The sequence below is a fragment of the Mixophyes fleayi genome, chromosome 4, assembly GCF_038048845.1.
Source record: "Mixophyes fleayi isolate aMixFle1 chromosome 4, aMixFle1.hap1, whole genome shotgun sequence".
Lineage (NCBI taxonomy): Eukaryota > Metazoa > Chordata > Amphibia > Anura > Limnodynastidae > Mixophyes > Mixophyes fleayi.
Window position 1 is genome coordinate 122928289 of NC_134405.1, and position 21025 is coordinate 122949313.

The window sequence follows — 21025 nt, forward strand, 5'->3', positions numbered from 1 at the left end:
CTGTGCGCTCTCGTTTGTAGTGGTAGACGGGTAAACCTCTCTGATAGGCAGGTAACGGATGCTGCTGACTTAGGACAGGACACATACTAGGGGGACCTACTGCATGTGATGTCTTATGGTTTCCTCAAAGTTCCAATGCAGGTTTCATAATTTGTTATTGGTCTTAGTTTCTAATAACCGTTTTTAAAACAACATCGTTGCTTAATTCCATACTTGCCAACTCTCCCGGATTGTCCGGGAGACTCCCGCATTTTGCGAGAGTCTCCCGGACGAGTGTGGCAATCTCCCTGATAGGACGTGGGAAAAATTCAGTTTAAACGCTGCGATTCATTCCGTCACGGGGGCGGTGCTAAAATGACGTGATTTCAGCGCCCCGCCCCCTGCACGCCCACGTCCCAGCCGGCATCTCCCGGAAAAAGAAAAAGAAATGTTGGCAAGTATGCTTAATTCTAGAACAAATCAAAAAGTAAAAATATAATGGAAAGAAGTTTTGGGCTGCATAGCTATAATACTGGGACGTACTAAAAGGAATGACAGCTTCAGTCTGCTAAAAGGAACGCCAATAGACTCCTATGATAGCAGTTTGAAAATTTTTGTATATTTTAAAAAATCTTATACTTTTTAAATATATTTTCCACACACTTATTACTAAGGTACTTGGTGATGTTTTAGATGTGGCATGACGGCCGATTACTATGGAATGACAGCTGTTTTATACGCCATATCAATGCTAAAATGTCAAAACAATTGCTCTTCTGGTATGGTAAACACCCCTATTTCGCCCACATCCCCTAATCCAACACACTAATGCCTTTGCATATGCTCTCCCCCATACCTGTACCCCACCACACAAGTCTCATAATGTGGAATGACAGCCGATTACTATGGAATGACAGGTGTTTTATACGCCATGTCAATGCAAAAATATCAGTAAAAACTTGCATTTCTCCCCAAAAACACTCCTATATTTCCCACATTCCCTAATGAAAAGTAATTCCTAGTAAAAATGTACATATTGCAAAACCAGGAAAATGGGTCTAGTTATGAAGGTGTAAGCCACCCGCTGTTAAACTGTGCAAAACTACCAGCAGCCTTTTCTGAGCATGTGCTAATCCGGTGTACAAGCAGTGAGGTGCCAAATGGATCTTTACTATGCATGTACCAGAAACTCATATACTTAGAAGAGCAGAGTGAGGACAAATCTGAGCAGGCTCAGAAGAGCATAGCAGGGGCCATATCTTGGAATACGCTAAATACGTGCATGCTCAGAAGAGGCCCCCACTCTGTGTGACATCACTGGGAACTCCCCCAAATTTTGCTATTGGGACCAGCAATGTAGTGTTTGGCCTCTGGGTCGCATTGGAATATTTAATTTTGAGTACAACTGTATAATGAGAATGTCATAAAGCTTGTTTTAATAATGCGATTGTTATAAAATATATCATTGTGTACTGCAGTAAAAAGGATATTTTCAGAAGCCAGTTCGCTACAAGTGTAGTAAACTCAATTTCATTGCCGCTATTTCATTAATAAAGTGACTTAATAAACTTTAAATTTAACAAATTAATAGTTTACAGAAGCGGTACAATAATAAAAAAAAAAAAGTGGTTCAGACAATAATTCTAATCTAGTTGATAAAATAGTTTAAAAAAGTGTCAATTTTACAAGATGGCTGTTTACACATGATCAAATTTGGAAACACGACCATCTGAATAGAAGACAAAGACCAGCAAATAAGTATCCATATTTTAGGTGTGCACAGTGTTCTGAGGCATCATGCTGAAGAGAGCTCAGTACAGATTTAGGTGCTCAGTACAGAAAAGAGCTCAGTACAGATTTAGGTGCTGGGCAGAGTGGGGGGGGCAAGTTTGAATAAAGCATGTGGGCAGAGGGAGGCACGTGTGATTAAAGCATGTGGGCAGAGAGGACATATGTGAGAAAAGCTGCTGAGCAAGGGGGCATGTGTGAGTAATGCATTTTTCTGTAAGAGGGTGGCCTGGTGCTTTTCACCTGTTAGACATGCCCCCAATGATGCACTGCCACGCCCCCAATCGTACGACTACTTGCATGGTAAAAAAAATGGTGCGCCACTGCAACATGTTTTTTTTTTACCATGCCTGACTATAAGGGGCCATAAATAATGGCACACCCAACTGGCACACCTGGGTTTGACTATATTTTAGCTGGCACTCTGATAGAAAAAGGTTGCCAACCCCTGATATAGTGTATCTGGTTGGTATTCATGTGACTATTTTGAAGGCAATCCATTTAAAACTAGTGTCAATGTGCTTAGTTTCTAAATGAATGTAAACACACTCGATACTCGATGCAAAGCACCCCAAACCGTTTATATACAATTGGAGGAACAGAAGATCTAGTTAGTCAAGACATTTACTGAATTCTAAAAATGTTTTTGGTGGCTTTTTCTCAGGATGTATAGGCTCATCAAGCAATAACATCTTACCTTCAAACTATCTTCAGCCATTCTACATCTCTGTAAGCTGAAGATCTGTGCTTTGAGTTTACTAATCAAAGATATCACTCATTTAGAGGTAGTACTGTACTACAGAAATTCAGGAAACTGGGAATATTTTTTCTGCATAGTGTTTCCAAGGCTCAACTAAGGGGAAGAAGCAGCTTTAAGAACAGAGAATGATTTACAATGCAAAACATAGCCTGGTACAGAGCACTCTATACGCAGTTACACATTTTAAAAGCATAACACATAAATAGATTCACACCCAAAAAGCAACTACATGATCTGTTTGTTCTTACACTGCATGATCACAGATTTTTGTATTTACTCTGACTGAATATGAATGTGATAAAATCTCAGCCTTTTGAGAAACTAAAGATCTGTGCACATCCCACAAACTAAAACACATTTAACATATGAATTCTCTCACTAATTGTAGCCCTTCTTAATACCCAGACAGCTAACAATCTCATTTTAGGAATAAATGCTTTTTCCGACACATAGTTGCAAATAAACAGTTATCCACATACTGGCCACAAATTATCTTCTCTATAAAATTATCTTATCCGTAAGTCCGTGACTAATAGCATAAAAACAGGTAGTGTGCCAAAAGCATCAATGTAATATCAGTATGGCTTTTTCAAGATATTTGCACTGCCGTGTGCATTTGAAAATGAAAAAAATAATATTCTTTTCATCATTAATTTCTTTTTCCCAAAGTACTCCATGCAGACTTAACTATGGGTTTGCTTCTGTTTTGTTTAGCTAGCGACAGATCAAACAAAAATGTCCCATTAGTGAGTCTTTACTGTCATGGCCAAAAGTTTTGAGAATGACACAAATATTATCTTTCACAAAGTCTTCTGCCTCATTTTTTATGATGGCAATTTACATATACTCCAGAATATCATGAAGAGTGATCAGCTGAATTGCAATTAATTTCAAAGTCCCTCTTTGCCATGACAATGAACTTTATCCTAAAAACCATATCCCCACTGCATTTCTGTCCTGCCACAAAAGGACCAGCTGATATCATGTCATTCTCTCCTTAACACAAGTGAGAGTGTTGATGAGGACAAGGCTGGAGTTCATTCTGTCATGCTGATTGAGTTTGAATAACAGACTGGAAGCTTTAAAAGGAGGGTGGTGCTTGAAATCATTGTTCTTCCTCAGTCTACCATGGTTATCAGCAAGAAAAAAATGTGCAGTCATCATTGCTTTGCAAAAAAAGGGCTTCAGAGTCAAGAATATTGCTGCTAGTAAGATTGCACCTAAATCAACCATTTATCGGATCATCAAGAACTTGAAGGAGAGAGGTTCAATAGTTGTGAAGAAGGCTTCAGGGTGACCAAGAATGTCTAGCAAGCGCCAGGTCTTTCTCTTAGATTTGATTTGGGGCATCACAGCGCAGAGCTTACTCAGAAATGCAGGAATGGCAGCAGGCAGGTGTGAGAGCATCTGCATGCACAGTGAGATAAAGACTTTTTGAGGATGGCCAGGTGTCAAGAAGGCCAGCAAAGAAGCCACTTCTCTCCAGGAAAAACATCAGGGACAAACTGATATTCAGCAAAAGGTACAGGGATTGGACTGCTGAGGACTGGGGTAAAGTCATATTCTCTGATGAATCCCCTTTCAGTTTGTTTGGGGCATCTGGAAAAATGCTTGGCCAGAGAAGGAAAAGGTGAGCGCTATAATCAGTCCTGTATCATGCCAACAGTAAAGCATCCTGAATCTATTCATGTGGGGGGTTGTTTCTCAGCCAAGGGAGTGAGGTCGCTCACAATTTTGTTTAAGAACACAGACATGAAGAAAGAATGGTACTAAAACATCCTCCAAGAACAACTTCTCTCAACCATCCAAGAACAGTTTGGTGATGAACAATGCCTTTTCCAGCATGATGGAGCACCTTGCCATAAGGCAAAAGTGATAACTAAGTGGCTCAGGGATCAAAATATCGAAATTTTGGGTCCATGGGCAGGAAAATCCCCAGACCTTAATCCCATTGAGAACTTGTGGTCAATCCTCAAGAGGCGGGTGGACAAACTCCCAAGCATTGATTAGGCAAAAATGGGAGGCCATCAGTCAGTATGTGGCCCAGATGTTGATTGACAGCATGCCAGGGTGAATTGCAGATGTCTTCAAAAAGAAGGGTAAACACTGCAAATATTGACTCTTTGCATAAACGTAATGTAATTGTCAATAAAAAGCCTTTTGCATGACACTTATGAAATGCTTGTAATTTTACTTCAGTATACCATAGCAACAACTGACAAAAAGGTCTAAAAACACTGAAGCAGCAAACTTTGTGAAAACCAATACTTGTGTCATTCTCAAAACTTTTGCCCATGACTGTAAGCCAGCTCAGCGACTCTCCTCCCCTTCTTTTCAGTACTTCCCAAGCTGTATCTAAAAACAACTTTAGTGGGAAATATTGGGCTGCCATTGCAATAAAGTACCAATTAGTCAGTACATGCTCAATTTATTAGAATGTATTTAGTGCCTGACTGAAGAGCATGTCTGCCAAATTGAGAATCTCCAGATTATATAATGTCAACTTAAAGCCAACATCAGTGACCTTCCTCTTCTTACTAATTTTGGGCTTCTTTATCAGTTGAGAAATATTTTGGTCTTTGAAAGTTTCATGGTCTGATCCAATGAAGCCTGTTTGTGATTCCATTTCTTTAAAAGCTCTAATTAAAAATCTTGCATGTGCAAACTTGCCCAAGAAAGTAATTAGATTGCTGAGGAAAACATTCCCAACAGCCATACCCATTTTTGAATTGTTTTCAAATGATGAATCTGCTACTGCCCTATCAGAGATAGGATCTTGACACTTCTCTTCTGACAGAGATATCTTGTTTCTAATGGTGTGTATTTTGAAAAACTTCATGAGCGGTGTTAGAACAAGATGGCTATTTTTATCATAACCCATTCATGCTGCTGCAAGAATGTGTAACAAAAAAATTAAATATTTTATTGCAGTACCGTATCAACTTGCCTGATAAAGGGCCTATGTGCTCTGACAGCTAGCAAATAAAAAAAAATATTTTGGTTAGCCAATAAAGGTATCAATTCTATAATACTTTTGTCTTTTTTGACACAAAAGTATTCAAACATCACATAGATGCTGCTGCAAGAAATTTATCACCTGGGCTGTTCTGTGGCTGACTATCTCTTCTGATTTGTCCACTACTAGGATGTTGTCTAGATATGGCCATATTTTGACACCGTTTCCTTAGTCCTGCCACCACTTTGGTAAAAAATAGGGGTTGTTGCCAGCATCAAAACCAGGCAGGGTGTGAAGATCTATTGATGTCATAAAGTCCCCTTTGCTGATGTCACTTACTGTGGAATTCAAAGATTCTATCTGAAAATCCTTTGCATGTACAAACTTGAGCCTTCTCAAATCCAAAATCGTGTGAGAGAGTCCTGAATCTTTCCTGACAAAGAATAGTCTGGAATAAAAGCCCTCGCCTTCTTTTACTGGGGAAACTTGATAAATTGCCTTTTTTCTGATTAGACTTTTGCATAACAATACTATCTATAACTTGATTGATGGAGATTTAGACCGGACAAAGAAAATTTCTCTGGGATAATGACTGAACTCTATTCTGTAGCCCCTCTTTAACGGTTTTATTATCCACCAGATAACTTGTGTATCATGGTATCTAATTTTGCTCCAAAAACCAACAGCTCCTTCAAATGGAAGGTTAGCAAGGCTATTCTTTGACTGGGCGTCCATGATGAGTACACTTCTCAGAAGAATTCAGTGCCATTTTACATAATTTCAACACTTTTAACTAGATTTCTTTCACCTTTCCCTTGATGTCTGTATTGAAGGGTTTTCACCCCACAACCTTAAATCCTTGGCTACTGATGCAATAAAAACTCCTAATGTAGTCTCAGAAGAAACATGAATCTTCTTCAAAGGACTTTCTGCTTTTCTGTCCAGAGAATCCCTTAAATGACCACCACCTTCCAGTTAAATGGTTGATCTAGTAGACAAACTAGTTATATCTGTGTCTCCTCTTGGGATTAAGCCCCACTTGAGCTTCATCATCTTTAAATGGATACATGTGTAGTTTTTTTGCATTAGACTGAAGTTTCTCCACTTCAGTTCAATCTTTAGAAATAAATTCGTTCACCACTAGATCTACATGTATACCTTATTTGCAAATGCACTCCTCAAAAATAGAACCATGAGCTGAAGTAGAAATAGAAGTTTCACTTATTCCCATATATTACACACCAACATACACATTAGCCACAACATTAAAACCACTGACAAGTGCTTAAGTGAATAACATTAATTATCTCATTACAATGGCACCTGTCAAGGTGTGGGATATATTAGGCAGCAAGTGAGCAATCAGTTCTGGATGTTGATCTGTTGGAAGCAGGAAAAATGGGGAAGCTAAAGGATTTGAGTGACTTTGACCAGAGTGAAATGGAGATGCTTAGACAACTGGGTCAGAGCATCTCCAAAACGGCTGATCTTTTGGGGTGTTCCCTTTATGGAGTGTTAAGTATCTACAAAAAGTTGTCAAAGGAAGCATAACCGATGAACTGGCAAAGCTACCCAAGACTCGTTGAAGTGCGTTGGTAATGAAGGCTAGCCAGTCTGGTCCAATAGCACAGAAAAGCTACTGTATGACTAAAAAAAGTTAATGTTCACTATGATAGAAAGGTGTCAGGAAACACAGTGTGCTGCGTAGCCGCATGCTGATCAGGGTGCCCATGCTGACCCCTGTCCACTGCCTAAAGTGCCTACAATTGGCACGTGAGCACCAGAACCTGAGCATGGAGCAATGAAAGAAGGTGGCCTGGTCTGAATTACATTTTCTGTTATATCATGTGGATAGCCAGGTTCATGTGCGTCATTTAGCTGGAGAAGAGATGGCACCAGGATGCACTATGGAAAGAAGGCAAGCTGGCGGAGGCAGTGTGATGCTCTGGATAATGTTCAGCTGGGAAACCTTGGATTCTGGCATTCATGTGGATGTTATTTTGACACGTACCACCTACCTAAACATTGTAGACCAAGTAAAAGGTATTCCCTGATGGGAGAGGCCTCTTTCAGAAGGATAATGTGCCCTGCCACACTGAAAAATTTGTTCAGGAATGGTTTGAAGAGCATTACAAAGAATTCAAAGTGTGGACTTGACCTTCAAATTCCCCAGATCGCAGTCTGATCAAGCATATGTGGGTTGTGCTGGACATACAAGTCAGAGCCATGGAGGCCTCACCTGACAACTTACAGGACTTAAGGAATCTGCTGCTAGTGTCTTTGTGTCATATACAACAGGACACCTTCAGTCTTGTGGGGTCCATGCCCCAATGGGTCAGAGCCGTTTTGGCAGCACAAGGGGGACCTACAGAATATTAGGCAAGTGGTTGATTGGGGTGTGTGTGTGTGTGTGTGATATATATATATATATATATATTTATTACACAAACATGCATTTTACAGATCTGGTTCTTTTAATCCCTTGCATTGTATACAAATCCTCCTTAGCTCCTTAAATTGCTCAGGTGTCTGATCTTTCCCTTTGTTGTGAGAATTGCATATGCATGAAACACTCCTTCACACTCTTAGGAAGTTTTAGCACAAATTACTTTATTTTCTCTTGCTTTCCCCAGACTTTGCAAAAGTTCTGAAAATGGGGACACTATTACAAAGAGTATTTGTATCCTGAACAGATAATTTTTTTGTTGTAGCAGTCATGCTGCTACTTCCTACATTATAAACAAACAGGTAGCACTAATTAATAAGCTCGATGTAAAGTAACTGTAAAAAAAAACTAAAAAAAAAAAACTAAAAAAAATATTATTTTTTTTTTATATATAATGATATTGCAGAATACTACACAAAGGGTTCCCAAATGCATGAAAAAATAATAATTTATTAATAAGCTATAACATTATCTCATGACCTAGCCATATACATACAACACTAAAGATAATACCTAACAAAAAAAAATCTTGAGTACATAAAAGGAGAAATTATAAAACAATGTTAAAAAAACATTACATAAGCAAATAAATTTAGAAGGGAGGTGAGTGGTCAGCTCACTTCAATACTTGTAGATTTTGTTCTGTAATGGAGCATCTGGCTGCCACTCCATGGCACCCTGTGATGATGCAGTGGGTGTGTTGAAGACACATTCCAATGTGCAAAGCTTGGCTCTTCTGGCATCCACCATACAACTGATGTTGTTTTCAGATGTAGCAGTGTGACGGTTGCTGGGTCACCAACCCTGCCTCAGCTTACACCACAGTGGTACATTACTGAAAAGAATGCCATGTAAACCTTGCACTTTTTTTTTTTTACGGGAAGAAAAACAAAAAGCAAAGTTCTCACTAGCTGACGTGTCTAGCTCTAGTGACAGAAAAACACACATGGCATATATACTCACTGAGGAGGCAGTTTTCTTTGACCTGTCTCACTAAACAAAACAGAAGCAAACCCATAGTAAAGGCAGTCATGGAATAGTGAAGTCAAAAACAAATATATTTCATGGCCAATTCATTTGATGCCCCCACTTTTCTTTTTGTGCTTGTAGCTAAACATGTCCTTCAGATGCTTGCCAGGCATGTTAAAGAGTCTCAAACTTGTGTAATGAACTTCTTTGTTCCTTTTCACTGGACCTCAAGCCCAGATCGCCAGGCATTTGTCAACTACCTTTGTTTAGGAGGGAAAAGACTATTTGCCCTCCCATTGAACTATTCGGGGACTTTCTTAGCACTATATCATCAGAGGCCTCCTGGTTGGTGCTACCTAAGATCAGCTGGCATTTTTTTTCCATGGATGACTTTATTGTTGTGGAAATTTCTCCATAAACCACACTCCAAAGTCAATGTGTATTCTTCACAAACTTCCATGCGATCACATTTCGCAGCTTATGTCTTGATGTTAAATCTTCACTCTCACTTAGTCCAAGACCAACACAGTGCTTCATGGTTCATCCTTGATCTGCAACATTCACATAAAGTGGCTGACTGAGCTCACTGAGAACATTATTTTGCAAAGGGAAATGAGGCAGCACAGTGAAAAAGTTGTCAGCATTGTCAACTCAGTGCTAAGGTCATGGGTTTTATTCCTACCATGGCCCTCGCTGTGTGGAGTTTTTATGTTCTCCCCCTGTTTATGTGTGGGTGCTCTATTTCCTCCAGCACATCAAAAACAAGCATACTGGTAAGTTCGTTGGCTCCCCAAAAAAAAAATGGACCCTAGTGTGTGTGGTAGGGGATTTGGACTGTGAGCTCCAATGGGGCATTACCCTCAGCTACAATATAAAGATGGAAGAAAAGGTCTATATAAATTATTTCATTACCTCCAGAGCGGTTTCAATCAATGGATTGCAATTTTTTCCAAGGGTTCCTATTAATCACTTTCTGGTCTTGTGGACAGCTGCATCATTCCTAGACATTGCCAATAGATATAGACTAGTCCTTACCTTGGACACAATTGTCTCCAACGGTTACAAATGGACAGACTTTTTCATTTGGTCTTTGGCGGCAAAGACTACTTTTATGCGGCATTTAAGAAACCAATACTTAAAAATAAATAAATATATATATATACACACAAAACTCGTGTAGATTGTGCCTCATGATTAGGACGTTGACCAACACTTTTCAGACTGAATTTGGTGTGTCTGTGGATTTTCCAAAGGTCACCTCCTTTTAGATCTGATGGTCATACCCTGTCAGGAGCAAATTTTAGACACCCTTATTCTTCGAGTCCAAGAGATATGTCCTTGTTTCTTTATATTAAAAAATAAAGTTAACGGTTGTAAGAACATGAAAAGCATTTATCATGTGATGGATAATTCAAAAGATAGTGGTAGGCTTTCATGCAGTTTCGTTCTCTTCATACAAGTTTCTATGCCACCACTTCTTTGCACTTTTTAGGGAAGACAGTGAATCTTTACTTCACCCCATGTCTCTTATATTTAACTTTTGGTGTCATCTCATATTTGTCTTTATATACATTCTAGTTATCTCATGTCTAGCAAGCATTGAAACTGGTGTACACAACATATAGTAGTGCATTTGATATTCATGGGCTTTTAGTCAAAGTGATTAGGAAGGCAAAGATCAGAAACTAATGGCTCACTTCAGCGTGTTCAGTGTTAGGCTGGGTACACACTACAGGGTTTTCAGCTGATTATCGGGCCAATTACATGATAAACGACTATTTGACCAGATATTGCATTAGTGTATACGCTCCAAAGCTGAACGGTCACCGTTCAAAAGCACATCATATATCATTGAACTGAACTAAAAATCTTGTTCGATAGAATTATGTTGTTCCAATTCTGCAGTGTGTATGCACTATGAAGAGGTTTGAGGTGTAGTAGTAGTGTGTGATGCTGTAGTTTGATCTAATACTTGCACATGTACCTCCAAGCTTGTTGCTCCTAACTCCACAGCCCGACAGGCATTGACCAGACTGCCTCCCCCCTCCGAGCCTCCTTCAATCACCAAATAATCAAACAAACAATGGAGGCGGTGTTTCGGGTGACTTCCACTCACAACACCAGAGTCTTGAACACTCACATCACCTGGTGTGTGAAGACGCTACTGTAGTTGAAGCTGCTGGCATATCTACAAGTGTTGTGCAGCAGTGAACTAATGAATGAATTTGATGGAGGAAATTTGCTTGTGTGGAACAGTGATGGATCCAGTCCTGTAAAATGAACCGGTAGATAGTGACCTGTTGTGACATTTGCTGGGGTTGGAGTAAAACAAACTAAAAATCTCATTCAAAAATTGAACTTTTCTGCAGTGTGTAAACACTCACGATCAGCAGTGTAGGCAGATCTCTATGGATTGTGCAGAGGTTCAATCTTTTAAGACAATGGTTAGGACAGATGAAGAGCACAGATCTGAAGGTAAATCTTGTAGTGTGTACATATGAATTGGCTTACTGATTGGGACTTTTTTTTTTTTTTTTACTTCAGTCGTTGGTAAAATCGTTAAAGAGGTTGCAGCGGGAGAAATGTTCTGTAGTTTGTATTGAGCCTTTCATTCAACATATATACACATTTCAGTAGTATGGCACCTTATAAATCATATGTAGTATACATGGTATTTAATTCAAATTTGAGCTTTGTCATAATTGAAGATCAGTTAATGTTTGGTCAGACACAAAGTTTTATGAAAATAAGTGTTCATACATTTCTTGTCTGGGTTTTATTATGTTTATTTAAACAACAAATGAACAAATCTTTGCGCACCATTATATTTTTTTACCTGCTCAATATAAAGGGATATTAAATGAGCAATTTCACAATATGCATATAACACATTTATATGAACAGGAACATTATGTGCCCATACCCCACATGTACAACACAGCTATATCATTCTTTACAACAGTCAGTGATGGTCTGAGCACTTGCTTGCAGAGGGGACAGGGAGCACATTATAAAAGATTGTTCACAAAAATCCATAAAAATATATATTAGCTCTGTCCTTTTCTTTTTATGAATATAAATATTTCAATAAAGAACATGCATCCTCCAGATAAAAATCGCAAGAGTGCGTTCTATATACAGTAAAACAAAAACAAGGTGTTTGACATTTTAAAATATAAAACAATTCTAATGCAAATATTAAAAAGGTAGGTACTATGGTAAACAAGTAAAAGGACAGCATCAGTTTCCCATGCATCTGACAGCCTTGTAACATTCATAGAGTAATTAATGGGTACATGTAATCTTTTAATGCTATTTAATATTACAAGACTATTGGGATCCAGGCTCTAAGGGAGCACTTCCCTCCCAACCAATCATTTCCCTGTAAAAGACTGCTATATACCAAAGTTTCCTATGGTTAGATTTGGTGCTACTTTTCAGGATTTGAGGTACACGAAGTTCCAAAAAAAAACAAAAACTCAGTGGATTGAGCAATTGACAATAAAATAACAAAACCACAATTAATGTACAAATGCCTGTTTTTTAACTGCAGCAAATGTACTACTGCATAGAAGTATCGGTGTTACAAAGTCTCAAGCTATCGTAAATAATAGCTCAAGGGTGTTATATATGAAGTTATTCAAAGTCCACAGTAAAGTGACAACTGCCTTTGGCTGCATCTGTGGAAATTTATAGTAAGTATAAAATTAGAATTATTGCACATTGTCGTTGGGACAAAATTGACCTGTAAGAACTCTAACTTAAATTGTACATTTTAAATTGCATTCAGAAGCTGATTTTTTTTCTTTCTAATAGAATAACCTACTTACAATGTTTGTAGCCTCAGACTTGCAATGAACAAGGTCTATTACAACCAGAGATCCATTTGACATTCTGACAATGTTCATTATCTTCTGCAGCTACACTAAATATTAGAAAACCAAAGTTACAAAGGGAGATTCAATGTTGCATCAATCAACATGCAGATAGGGGTGACTGGCAGCCTTATCTAGTTAGGTCTTCTTTGTTGACATCCAACATAAAAAGGCATCCCTTCTTCAGTGTATACAGTCGACCACCGGAGAAATGTCTGCATTACTCCATATCACATGTACCCTTGCTTTCAGACTAATGCAAATATTAAATAACTTCAGACCATGAGTGAAAACAATGACCAACATGGACTTTGTGTACATGTATAATCTGAAGTGGGAGACATTCAATTCGTAACACATTTGAATGTTAAAGCTGCACCACCACTTAGCAAATAGGTGGCGTTTGTGCAGGTGGTACCCCCAGCAGCCATTTATGTTTTTTGCTCTACAAAAGACAAATGAATATATACACATTAATACATACTTGTGAACCGGGATAAGTAACACATTGCAAACAAACCCTGTAAGCAAACTTTAGGCTAGAAGATATGGACACTTGAAATTAAGATGAAAAGGCAAAGAAACGGCAATTGCAATCGATGTGGATTGTGAAAACATGGATGTTGCGGGGTTATGAAAAACAAGCAAAATACAGTTTCGATAAATGAGCACAATTACTGTGACAATGTATCTTCAACAATATTGTTATAACTGATGTGTACAACCCTGCAAAACCCGGGGAGTAGCGATGTCACTATTTGGGATTTCAAAAATCCTAGTGACATTATTTCAGAATAAATAGAATCATGTACTGAAGTACAGTATTCAAATTCTCCCTGAAAGCAATAGTAATGAATTTTATATTTAGATTTGTTTTATAATTTTACTATAAGCTACAGCAGTATATATAAATTATTTATAAATGGCGGCAATGGGGCTCTTTGGGTACATGTGACGATTGTAAGCACCAACCTCGTTGTAGGATTCATGAATAAAATTAGCAACAATGATATTACAAATAGGCAACACATCTCACTTTACAGCAACAGTATCCCATGCAAGAGCAAGTTTCAGGGGGAAAAATTATTTCAGTGAAAACAGATTTTTGATATGCTTTGAAATGAGTAACTGTTGCTTAGATTTACTGAAGTGCAATATATTTACAATGTGAAAATCTCTTACCTACTCCAACACTGCTGTGACAAATTGTTTGCAATTTTTAGTAAGATTTAATGACGGAATTTTCACATTCCACCCACTTTGTACGTAAGAACTGTAAACAATAAGTGTGCCCCAAATATAAGCTTTGCTTATGACACGAATCAGGATTCCTCTTAAAAGATCATGCAAAATGTATTTATCACATACTCTAACCTACTGGACATACTGCTACAACTTAATGCTTTTAGATGTTACAGACACTATGCGATTTTCAAATAAAAACATTATTGCAAAAAGTGCATATAAACAACCCAAACAAGTTCACCACCAATACTAATGTCTTGACACGTTTGCACTGAAAACAAAAAAAACTTAACTGAAAGAACAAAAACAAACAAACAAACAAACAAACAATATATAATGGTTTAGATAACTTTGTGCAGCTTTTATCAAGCAATCATGTATTTCTAGATGGCCTCTTCCTCCTCTATAGCAGACTGTTGTGGTACTTCTGCTACTGACTCATACATACCTTTGTTTTCCAAATAACAGTTACATAAACATTTAACCTAATAGGGCACTAGCAATGGGTGAAAAGTCTATTGCACTTGTCCAGTGTTCTTCTGTAACAATTTGCTTCTCCAGGGACGCCAGCTCCTTGTGTTCAAACCCAGTCACATCTCAAAGGCACCTTTCAGAGCAGGAAAACTATGACAATATACTGAAAGTCGAAGAAACAAAAAAAATTCCCCTTCTCAATGGACGTTGTTCAGTTTAACCAGACGTTATCTACATTCCTTATTGCTCACTGGTTTGGTCTTCAGTCTTCTTGTTAAGTTCCTTATCAACTCTAGATATAATAAAATAGACAGGTTACATATTATTTGAACATAAAATTTATATTTTGAATTTAGATTTGTACAAATAGCTGTTCAACAATTGACTTCAATGTAATGTTACAAAGTGCTGTCAGCAACAAGTTTCAGGAATATCAATATGAAGATTAATTTGCACTTAAAACTAGGTAGTATACATTAGTGACTGTTTGGAGAAAAACACTTTTTAAAATAATTAATTATTTTAATACATGGGTCACACACCATCAAATCATCAAAAAGTTATGAACTCTCAGCACCAAACCTCAGTATTAATCATTAAACCTCTGTGCAAAATATATTTTTTCAAGTACATGAAAAAAATTATATTACACATAGTTAATCTTGTTCCTGGCAGCATTTACACACAAACAATAATTCTGAAGCATTACTTTTCTACCTTCATTTAACTATCTCAATGTATGATCCCAAGACCCTACTGTGAGAAACAGTGTATTGCATATTTTTTTTGTTCAATAATAACTGTTGAAATTAATTGGTTAATATTTACTGTAGAACTTAAAAAAACAGACAGGGCAGTTACAACATTGTGGAAGCTATTTCATCCACTTTATACGTGAATCTCTAAATTTTGTATTTAAAATTACATTCAGTCAAATATTTTTTAAAATTTAGATTCTATGACTAATTCCAAGTTTTAGAGAGACACTGTATTTATATTGTTAATTAGCAATTACATTTAAAGCGAGATATAGCTATTAATTTCTGTGGTTTGGCACCATGAGATGATGTTTTAAATGTATATAAACGCCCCCTCCAAAAAACACTTTCTCTGTTGAATGGATAGTGTGGCGAGACCCTAAAACCCTATTCCATCAGGACATGTTTCGTAAATGTGAACAGAAATTGTGTATAATATTTAAACAAAATTGTAGCACTTAAAATATACAGTTTGCTGGACGGATATATATTGGCATTGTGGTGTGATCAGACTAATTTCCAGTTATATGAACATTTAAGATTACCGAGAACAAAAACACAATCCCAGTTTTGTGTCTCGGTGGAAACTTTATCAGCCCATGAACAATTTTGCCCACTAGTTCATGTAGCAACACTGAACACGGCTTCAGTTGTGAAGCTAAACCACCAAATCTATATAACATTTTTACCATTGAAGTTTAAAAGATTGGACCCGAGATTTGTGAACCAATAGATGTCTATAGTTTTTAACCAATAACCAGGAGAAGATAAAATGATGGACCTAATGTTTGCCATTACCACTGTATAATGGACTGTTTTGGACTATAGTTATTAGCTGGTTTGCATCACTTTAATACCAATATAGATTTGCATTTGGTTCAGTGTATAATGTTTTACTGTACCCATGCAAATTTGATACTTTAAATTTTTTCAATTCTTTTTCAAAGAAAATAGGGTTTTAGGTTAACATATTGGGACAAAATCTTTTTTTTTTTTTAGTGACCATGCATGGAAACTGGCAAAAACAGTTGTGGGCTGGCAGGAGGGCACTTACATTTTCTTTTTACTAAAAGTTACTTTCACTTTATTTTTTAGCGTTAATGAGTCAGGTGTCTTCTGTAGAAAGACATGTATAACTTTCCATTCTAGAGTAGCCAAATCTCTAAATAGAAATTTATTAAACTTTCTATTAATGATAAAAATGTAATGATTGTTTTCCGTAATCTTGATGACATGCGGGTATCATTCTATATCCAAATGTACACTGTGCTACCAGCAAAAACAAGGTACACCATTAATACAGAACATTAAGCTACAACCAGCCTTTTCTTTGACAGTTTAGAGGAGATATTTTCAATGGAGTATTCATAATTATTCTGTCAGGGAAAGTCATGTAAATTGGTGGAAAACATGGACTACACCAGTGGTGGGCAAAAGCAGTCCCGCAAGGCCACTAGCAGCTAGGTGAGCCTTCACTTGCAGTCTCAAGCCAGTTGAATGGAGCAGCAGACTTCCTCTTTGTGTGGTCTCCTCTGCATAATAATGACCAGAGGAAGAGAGAGAGAGTGCAGTGTGCTTTCCATTTTTCCTCTACAGCAGGCCTGGCCAACCTGTGGTTCTTGAGGTGTTGTGAAACTACAAGCCCAGCATGCTCTGCCAGCAGATATCCAGTCAATAGTTGGCAAGGCATGCTGGGACTTTAAAACACCTCTAGAACCACAGGTTAACCAGGCCTGCTCTACAGGGTCTGTCATGTGGTAGGATGAGCCTCCTGCCACTCACAAGCTTCTCAAGCTGTGAATGCCTTGGTCAGAAAATTACAGAGCCATAAATAAGTCATGAAATGAGAGGGGATCAGCAGAGAGAGAATAGGAGAGAATGAGTCACAGACAGGTCTGGCGCTACCATTAGGCAGCTGCCTAGGGCGCTGGGCTTTTGGGGAGCCCCTGCCACCCAGAAAGAAAATTCTGCGGCGCTCCTGGGTGAAGGAAGGAGTGCAAGGTGAGCAGCTGACACAGAGCCTTCAAGGTATATAATTGATTTCCCTAGTTTTACTCTTTATTTAACAAACAGTGAAAGTGTATCCAATATCTGCATGCTTTACAAGTCAGTATTTAAAAGATAGTGTGCAGTTCATCATACATGCAGCAAAAGAATAACATTCACAGTAAACATAGGAGTTGTAAGAGGCGTGTGGTTTAAAAAGAGTAGATCATGCTCTCTGTGCATAGCAAAATTCTAGGTTGGCTTTACAACAACCATTGTTTATCACACAAAATCTTATTTTCAGAACATGTCTGCTGCAAAGACAAACCCCTCATGTTCGGTATGGTATATTGTATCTTATCTTTAGTCAAATGTGTAAAAGTCAATTAAGTCAAAATACAGCAAAATAAGAGGTTCTTTTCCAAGACCAAAACGTTCTTTTATGTGGCTTCAAGGTCATCCAAATATTTTATCTAGTTTCCAGGTGATTTAACAAGCTAGAAATTTGCAGCAATGTACAGTTTTTAAAAAAAATGAAATAAAACAATAAAAAGGGAATGAAGAGTATTCGGTAATGGAGATTAAAATATGAAAGTACTTATATTAAGATCACGTTAAATGTGCCACTTGGAAATAATTACATATTTGAATTTATTGTGCCTTTCAATTAATTGATGCATCATTGAAGCCAAATTTCTGTTAATATAATGTTGCTCATGCAAGCTCTGGGATAGAGGAAACAGTATTTCAATTACAGGCAGAATAAATGGATGCAGGTTGGATATTAAACGTCTCATGTTGCCTACTGCGTGCATGAAAAGCTGGTAAGGAAGTGGGAAAGTTGGGATCGGAAACCTTCTCCACTGTGAGTATTGGTTAGCTTGAACACTGGAGCACAGCAAATACAAACATTATTAAACCAGCAATAAAATAAAATATGTTTTTATAAAATGTTACTTCTGTTTGCAAACAACAAATAATAGTATAGGAAAGGAAGAGCCATGCAGACATATTCTTACATTACTAAATAGTAGCATGCTAAGAGCCCTCTACATGGAGAGGCTTAAATGCATTTGCATCAAACTATTTAACTGGTGACTGGCCAATAAATGTTGGTACTCCAGGACCATTAGTGTATACAAGTGCCAGAAATGAAATCTATTGATTAACACTGAACAATGTTCATGACGGTATAAGTGACAATGTAAACTTATGTCCATGGTAAATGTTTATATTTACTAATGCTATATGGTATTCTCCAAGCCAACCAATTAGGGAAGGGTTAGTTTGTGCAGAGCGGAGAGACTTGTCTTGGTGCAACCCATTAAAGGTGTGCAGATACCTTTTGTGTTTCTTTTTACATTTTCCTTCGTCATACCTTAGTAGGAAAGAGTTGGAGTTCAGTAACCAGAAAAACTAACACACATACAAGGTAGAGTATAATGTAAATTAATACCACACTACTCAAATATAATACATTAAAATACTTGTTATTGTAAATAAAGATACATAACGCCCAGTGAACCTTCTTGCAACCATTTTCTGTATGGTCATACTATAATTGCTTAACAGAGCACATACATTTTAATACTTGTACATAAGGTACTAAAAAAAAACAAAAAAACCCCACTGATCTCACTATAATTATCATCTTTATGAACTAATATTAGCCAAACTCAATTACCTACATCCTTTCAACTTTTAAGAACTTATTTTCAGGGACTATATCTCCTCTCTCTCTAGATGGTAGTGTTAACCCTTCGTTGATCATATTCATCTGATCACAGTGCTGAACCACTGTAATGTGTGGACAAATACAACTGCACCGCAGTAAACTGCAGCCAGCACTTAAGTCAGAAAAAGTAAGCCAGCACTAGCATGTAGTATTGTGATGTCGGCTCTCTGGCTGTCATACGTGTGACATGTGACCCACATGCAGCTGTATCTGTAGCTTGCTGGGTGTGCTGTGGAGCTCTCCAATTGGTAAACTGTAGAGTGCAATATATTGGTCATTTGTGCTATATAGAATATGTATCTTAGCCACACCCAACAATTTGCATAATCTTATAACTATTTATATTTTATTACTAACTAGTATTAAACCATCCGGAAATATCAGCCATTCATACAAAACACAACAACAACAAATATTGTCCAAGTGATAGCATCTATACTAATCTACATCTAAGATCGCAGCTTAAAACAGATATTTAAAAAACAATACCCATAAACAAACGTGTATGAAAAAAATATTTTGAAAACAAAGTAAAAATCATCACATACTCTTTTATGCACTCCGGTATGCTGACATACTCCATAGGAATAAGTTCCGCTAATTCTACCAGGTTAAAGACATACCTAATTTTCTGGCTGAATTTTGAGCTAGAAGTAAAAAAAAAACAACACAATCAGTATGCAAATAAACACAAAATAACAAAGCATAAAATAAATTTGCACAAAAAGAATCTATTACCTAATAAAAGGTTTTGTAATAGCTAGAAGTGTTCTGATGAACCAGGAAGGATGAACTATTATGAGGGACTTCAGATTTTTCCGTAGCCTTAAAGAGAAACATTTCAATTAAGTTCTAGAGTTATACAGTACAGAACATACTCATACACACAATGTGTATTCAGTGCACTTGTAGGAGGTATGCGTGTTTATATTAAACCTTCTAAATAGGAAAAGTGGAGGTGTTGCCCATATCACCTAAACCAATTCTAGCTATTATTTATCTAGTACTTTCACAATATTGATAGCTACAATCTGATTGGTTGATATGCACAACACCTTAACTTTGCTTTTTTAGAAGTCTACCCCTAGATGGGTCTACATAAATTTATGTATAATAGACTGCTTAAAAACAAAAAAACAAGAAAAAAGGTAAATTTGGAATATAAAATTGATTTGGTTCCTAACATTGTTCAACACAATTAAGTTATTAAAAAACATTAAATCCAATCTTACCTTCTATCAATTTGTTGATAGCATTTCCTGAGCCAACCCAGACTTGGCATTTTTCTCCGTGTAGTGGCTCCATTTAAATAGACTATCATGTAGTTTTCTGCAACTAGCATTTCCAAAGTGCCAATAACATACCTGACAAAACAAGTTAACGGTTTTTATTTATTACTGTGAAACAAATTATTAACAAATGGCAAAAATGGATCATAGTTTCACCTGTTCAGTATTAAGGACAAGTGGAAATCAACCTTAGCACGCAGAGGGTGCAAGAAATTAAAATCATACTTACCTGTCCAATACAGCTATTTCCCATCTGTGATGGATGGCGGAAGGTGCCAACATGTGTGGACATCATTAAGTTCCACCTTACCACCCACTTCTTACAGAAAATGATGAAGAAGCCAGGGGATGGGGGAAGGGCACTAAAAGTACCATCTCCCCCATCCTGGCACCTAGAAATTCAGGGGCACCCTCATTAGAAAGAGGGTAGTCTCTTAATAGATACTGTTTGTATTCACCAGCCAATAATCCCTTACACTACAGAAATAATTATGAAGTCCTGGGATGGGGGAAGATTGCACATATCTCCCTCATTTCAACTCAAAATAAATCAGGGCTACCTTTATTTAAAAGAAGAGAGTCCCTCTTATGGCCCTGTAGTAGTTATTGTTTAAGTGATCACTAGACAGTAACACCCTACACTACAGAAAACATTAAGGAGCCCAGGACGGGAGAGGGGGTTTGCAATGCACAAATCTCCCCCATCCTGGCACCCTTGTTTGAAAAAGGGGGACTCATCTAGTAGTTATTGTCTGGTGATCAGAA

The 21025-nt window shown here is 37.4% G+C and overlaps 1 protein-coding gene across 3 annotated transcripts in view; it reads right to left on the reverse strand.

Annotated features, from left to right (window-relative positions):
• Positions 1-11655: 11655 nt before the first annotated feature.
• Positions 11656-21025, reverse strand: part of BNIP2 (BCL2 interacting protein 2) — a 40826-nt gene continuing 31456 nt past the window's right edge. For 2 of the 3 annotated variants that reach the window (XM_075208126.1, XM_075208124.1), the window contains 5 exons: positions 20204-20335; positions 19710-19796; positions 19520-19618; positions 18579-18614; positions 11656-14784 (listed from right to left, as the gene is read on the reverse strand). In XM_075208126.1, the coding sequence (XP_075064227.1) occupies positions 14733-14784; positions 18579-18614; positions 19520-19618; positions 19710-19796; positions 20204-20335 (406 nt within the window). In that variant the 3' untranslated portion in view covers positions 11656-14732. The remainder of the gene's footprint in view (positions 14785-18578; positions 18615-19519; positions 19619-19709; positions 19797-20203; positions 20336-21025) is intronic. The other variant, XM_075208125.1, reaches the window with a different exon arrangement.